General features: G+C 39.9%; 1 protein-coding gene across 1 annotated transcript in view; it reads left to right on the top strand.

The window, feature by feature from the left end:
• The window catches only part of SPAG6 (sperm associated antigen 6), a 40,002-nt gene extending 39,677 nt beyond the window's left edge, over positions 1-325 (top strand). The window contains exon 11 of the mRNA XM_009637710.2: positions 259-325. Coding sequence (XP_009636005.1) covers positions 259-325 — 67 coding nt within the window. The remainder of the gene's footprint in view (positions 1-258) is intronic.
• Positions 326-5,295: the final 4,970 nt, after the last annotated feature.

The following is a 5,295-nucleotide window of genomic DNA, read 5'->3' as shown; positions in this document are numbered from 1 at the left end:
TGCTGAACCTATCTAAAAAAAAGCCACTTCAAGCAGCTAAATAAATTTTTGAAAACCTGACTTCCAAGTATACATGATAACGTAAGTTGAAAAGCAGGCTTTTAAATCATTGTAGGGGTATAACTGTAGAATTCATTGACCAATGTTTAGTGCTAGGATTTTTCCCTGATCAATAGCAATATGAATAGTGTTTCATTACTTAGTGCAGAACATGCAGAACATGTAGTCTAATGCACAAACAAAATGTTTCTCTTTCAGGTATTATTCCCCTGGATATTCTGAGATACTTCTGGAAAGGGTGGAAAATTACCATCCAGTTTTATAAACTTCAATTTTTTATTAGAGCTGTATTTCACATTTATGCCTTTATGACTATAATACAAATACAGCTGTTGAAACTCTTGTTTGATTCTGAAATCTCCTTCTACTGTTTGAACTACTGAAAGACCTCAGCAATTCCAGCAAGCTGTATTTTGTTCTTTATAAACTTGTCTGTTGCTAAGTTTTTGTTCCTTTTTGGTTTTCTCTAACATTACTACCAGATATTGCAGCGTATATGAATGGAATTTCATGCAGGGGTGATGATTTATTGCAGAAGCTTTTTTAGAATCAGTCATTTCCTTTTCCTTCCACAAGAAAGGTTTGTTAGTATCTCATTCAAATTTTAGCCTTCTCAGTACTGTAACCATTTTCCCCTTTTGCCTTTGCATATTGTTTGGCGCTTCCCAAGCTTGTTGAAGGGGAAAAAGCTGGCCCCTGTGCTTTTTCTAATTATGGAGGCCACTCTGCACTGAGGTATCTCTTACTGCTACCTTTCAGAAAGTGATGTGATTTTGCATCTCCAAACATGTTAGTAGCTTCTAAATAAAGACATAATCAGATGTGATGATGATAAAAGGGTTGAATTCTGCATGATACGATAGTGTGTTAGTCCTGGCATGGTAGGTAATACATCTTCTTCAAAAGTCTTCCTAATTAAGGCAGGGTTCACTGTGGAGGGAAGGAGCAATGTGCTGTTTGGTGTATGCATTGTTGTTCCTCTTAGAAAGGACAGAGTGAACTTAGAAATTCCACGGGCACAAAGGGAAGGACCCTGGGAAATTTGGCTCCATTTGGGTCAGCAGCAAATTTGTGTGGCTCAGAAGAGGGAAAAACTGCTTGGCTGCAAGGAACACTGTTAGCAAAGTTCTGAGCACATTCAGAGGAAACCTGAGGATAGCTGAGTCCCACTGATTTGAGTGATGAGACTAAGGCTGCTCAGTACTTGTTCTTCAAGAGCTGAAATTGCTGCAGAATTGAGTTGAAACACACTTGGAACTTAGTCTTGAAGTTGCAGATCACATCAATGTGGAGGTTATTGGAGGTATGAGCTCTTGCCTGTCTGCAGAACATCCTGGAAATATTTTTGCCTTCTTATGGAGAGTGAAAAGACTTTTACATTCTGCTTAGTCCTCTGGCGTACTGTAGCAGCAGGGAGCAGCATACAATCCTTTAGTATTCCCTAATATGTAACTGTCACTTACAATTTTTTGTTCTTCTAACCATTTTTCTTTTCCTTGTATGCAGCAGCTTTTTGTGTTTGTTGTTCTGGTTTTTGTTTTGGTTTTTTTTTTGTTTTTTTTTTTCCCAAAGAGTAATAAACAAGGTTCCTGGAACGGGATGTTGAAATACTGGCAGCCACAAAGAAAGACAACATTTGAAAACCCCTGCAGGAGTGAAACTTGTCTACTTTCTTAAACATATTAACTGAATGAGTTTATAAAACAGGGATAGTCTCTTCTATTACTCGTAAAACAGGAGCAAAGACTTACTGCAGTTGGAAATGATTTAGAGTGGCTTTTCTCTGCCAACTTCCAAATGACTATTTTCTTTTATTCTTGTCAGCATATTTTTCAGCAGTTCACAAAAACATTGATGCGCTATCTTGTGTTAAGGTTTAATTGGGTTATCTTGTGCTAAGGTTTAATCCTACAGAGGGCTGTGCTCCTACTGTGAAGTACTTGGTGCTCTCAGGCTCTGCTCTTCAGGAGGAGCAGGGCATGCATAGTACCTTGCCTTATGGAGCCTAACTGAGATGGAAACTGTTGGTGTCATGAATGCTGGTACAGAAACCACACCAGCTGGGTTCTTTCCTTAGCCCACATCAAAGTGAAAAGTCTTGGAACTGACTAGCTTCTACCAAATGCCTTTTCATTTTTGATGTTTATATTCTGACATTACTAGTGTTAGGACACTAGTGGAAAAACATTAGGTCTATTAAAAAGATTGTTGTAATACTGAATAATTTTCTCACATGCATTATGGATATTTAAAAATCAAATCTTGTACAATCTCTAAAAGAAAATGTAACGGAAGGGCTTCCAGACAGTCTTGAAGGATCTGAAGCCTTTATTTTCCCTAACGAAATGGTGCAGAGGGCTGAATGCAGTTGCAGTGCAGATGGGAGGCAGGGTAGGCACGGAGCTGCGTCCCCATAGCTGCATCATGTGCTCGGGAGCACACCCACCCCACACAATGCTAATGTATATGTTTTGTGCGGAGAGAGCAAAGAGGCTTCAGTCCCCTGACAAATGTGCTCCTGCTGTGTCACACTGTGCTACACTGTAAGGATTCCACAGGGTTAAATTTCAATGCCTAAACAATTTGTTCACAGTCTTTTCACAGTCTTTTTCTGATTCCTGACAAAGGAAATGATTGCACAAGGCAAACCTTCAAAGCGATCTGATTGTGCCGAGCACAATCTAAATCAGACCTAGCATAAATACATCTTTACACCAGCGAGGCAGTTCTGTCCTAGACCAGTGGCTGCTTGGCCTCTTGTCGCAGGAATCTTCTGGACGATGCCACATCCCATTAGGCTGTGGCATTGCAAAGTCCTCTCCCACGTACGTTGAGACCCCTTCAGCTCTCCTTTGCTGGCAGGCTGCTTCCCTGCATCGTACGTACACCTTGTGGCGGGAGGCTTCCCTGGAGGTACATAAGGCAGATCTAGCCCTTTACAGCAGAATTTTTGCTAATTTGTATTTTAGGCTTACTTTACTCGGGCAAGAATTGCTTTTTCTCCTGTCGTGTTTCACAAGCTCTGATGTACAGCATTTCTATTCCATCCTCTCATTTGGCTTAAGTCATCATCTAAAACTATATTAATGCTTGTAATTGCTACTCTGGCAGGCTTCGAGTGTGTATCATTTGTCTCAATTTCATAGAATAAAATGTAGATTTGCATTCTAATTCATTGCGTAAATGCTGTTTTCATGCTAGTTTGTGACTGTGATGCTAGAGAAGATGAAGAACAGGTTCATTTTGCAGTTTGAGCCTGACACCACCTTTGGATGTTTGTCTCAGCTTACCACTTAACAGTGCCTACTTCTGAGCTTAGGACATACAAGCATTTCAAGTAAGAGTCCCCCTCACAGAGGTGGCTTATTAAGACACACAAAGAAAATTAAGCCAGTGCTTTGGCAGAAATAAATGTAAGCGGAGGCAGCCCTTAAATCATTTTGCCAGTTCCTTTGACTGCAGCATTGGGACTTTTCAACCCAAGTCTTTAAAGATCTTCTCTGGGGGCCCGAGCCATGATTTTTGTCTACATTACTACCGCTATTATTACATCTACAGATGTAAACCAGTCCCTTGAAAGAACATGTGGATGTGTAAAACTTTACCATATTTCATTCAGTGGATGGATTAACTGGTCTACAAAAGCTCCATTCTTTATCTGAATGACTGGAAACCAAGAGGATCTGAAAAGGGGAAATTCAAGGAGTTCAACTCTTGTGCATATAATATGTTCTGCATTTCCAGAGGGATTTACCAAGGGATTGCTTTGTCTCATCTGAAGTGATCAATCTGCTGGAGATCTGCATCTTAACAAACAAATGAACAAAATGTTGAAGGAGCTGAATGGAACTGGTGAAGGAAGAAATGAATCTCATTTTGTGAAGTAAAGCATAAAGTTACTGTAATTAGGAAGTGGATTGAGTGTGGGCAGATCCTCAGTGCTTTTGATTTGGTCTAGGGGGTTGTGAATTAGCTTGGCCAAAAGGGAGTTTTAGGCATGGAGGGTGCCATGGAATAGCCTTCAGCTTCTGTTTAAATTGGAGTCCTCTGATTTCTGGGCATATAGGATTGCTGACTATTGTCCCTTCGGGTGAGGAATCTGTGAAAGCATGCTTGCCTCGGTATCTTCCTTAATGCTGTTTGGTGTCCAGTATCTTGGCTGTTAAGAGTTTTAGATCTCACTGTGTGACCAGGGTAGAAAGGAAATATGGACCAGCGCTAGATTGCAAAGCCTGTGGTTCTACTTCTTCCACTGCCATAGAATTGCTTTTATGGCCTTGGATAATTATTACAAATCCCTGTGTATCATCATCTTCAGCTGTGAAGTATCTGTTATACTCCTTTGTTAACTTGTAGAAGTGCTGGGAAAATTAAATTCATATGAGAGGTTGATGCAGCAGAACTTAAGTTCTTTATAACTAATACCATGTTCAGAAAGGAATATTGTTCAAGAACCTACAAAAATTTGCCTAAGAAATCTTCGAGACGCTGATTTTTAGAATTTGAGTTGAACTAAAAGCCAGTGGATTTTGTGTTTCCTCATCTGACACAATTTGAAGGGATCTTGGAGAAAGAGGAAATTACAATGTCTCTCACGACTATACTAAAACTATTGATGTCATTTTTGTATAATACGTAACTGTTAATATTGATGCTACTATGCTGAATTCTGCAGTCAGCTCTATAATTTAGCTAGCGAAAATGCTAATTACATTATTACCACTCTACTCGATTTCTAGATACTGCACAAAAGATTGAATTAGAAAATACCTATCAGCAGTACTAAAGTGTATTTTGATGATGAGAAAGCCTTTTAAACCAGGAAATGGCAGTGTGCTGCCTTTCACAAGAAGTTACTCTTGCTCGGGTTAAACACATTTGGTAGTTGTTTGTGTTCCCTCCCACCCGGAGGGCCGATCGCGAGGCTCGCTGAGTGCTCAGCGAAGTGCTGAGGACCGTGATCTCCAGCAGAAACAGGTTGTGTTCACTATCATGCATCGGCAAGCTATGGAGAGGAACAACGTGAGTGTACTAATGTCATCATCTCAACAGACTGCCACAGAGATTTGAAGGCTTGCTTTCTCTTTGTAAAAATATGCTTGTTCCTACTAGTTCCTACCTCCGAACTGAGTTAAAGAATAGGTATCCAGATTAACTTTAGCTATTCTACATTTTGTTCCTTTTATAACAAAAAATTAATTTGGGTGGGGGCAAGTGTGTTAATGTTTTTCTGTA

The sequence above is a fragment of the Egretta garzetta genome, unplaced genomic scaffold, assembly GCF_000687185.1.
Source record: "Egretta garzetta isolate BGI_Z169 unplaced genomic scaffold, ASM68718v1 scaffold434, whole genome shotgun sequence".
NCBI lineage: Eukaryota > Metazoa > Chordata > Aves > Pelecaniformes > Ardeidae > Egretta > Egretta garzetta.
The sequence above is the reverse complement of the archived record's forward strand: the minus strand, read 5'-3'. Positions and strand labels throughout refer to the sequence as shown.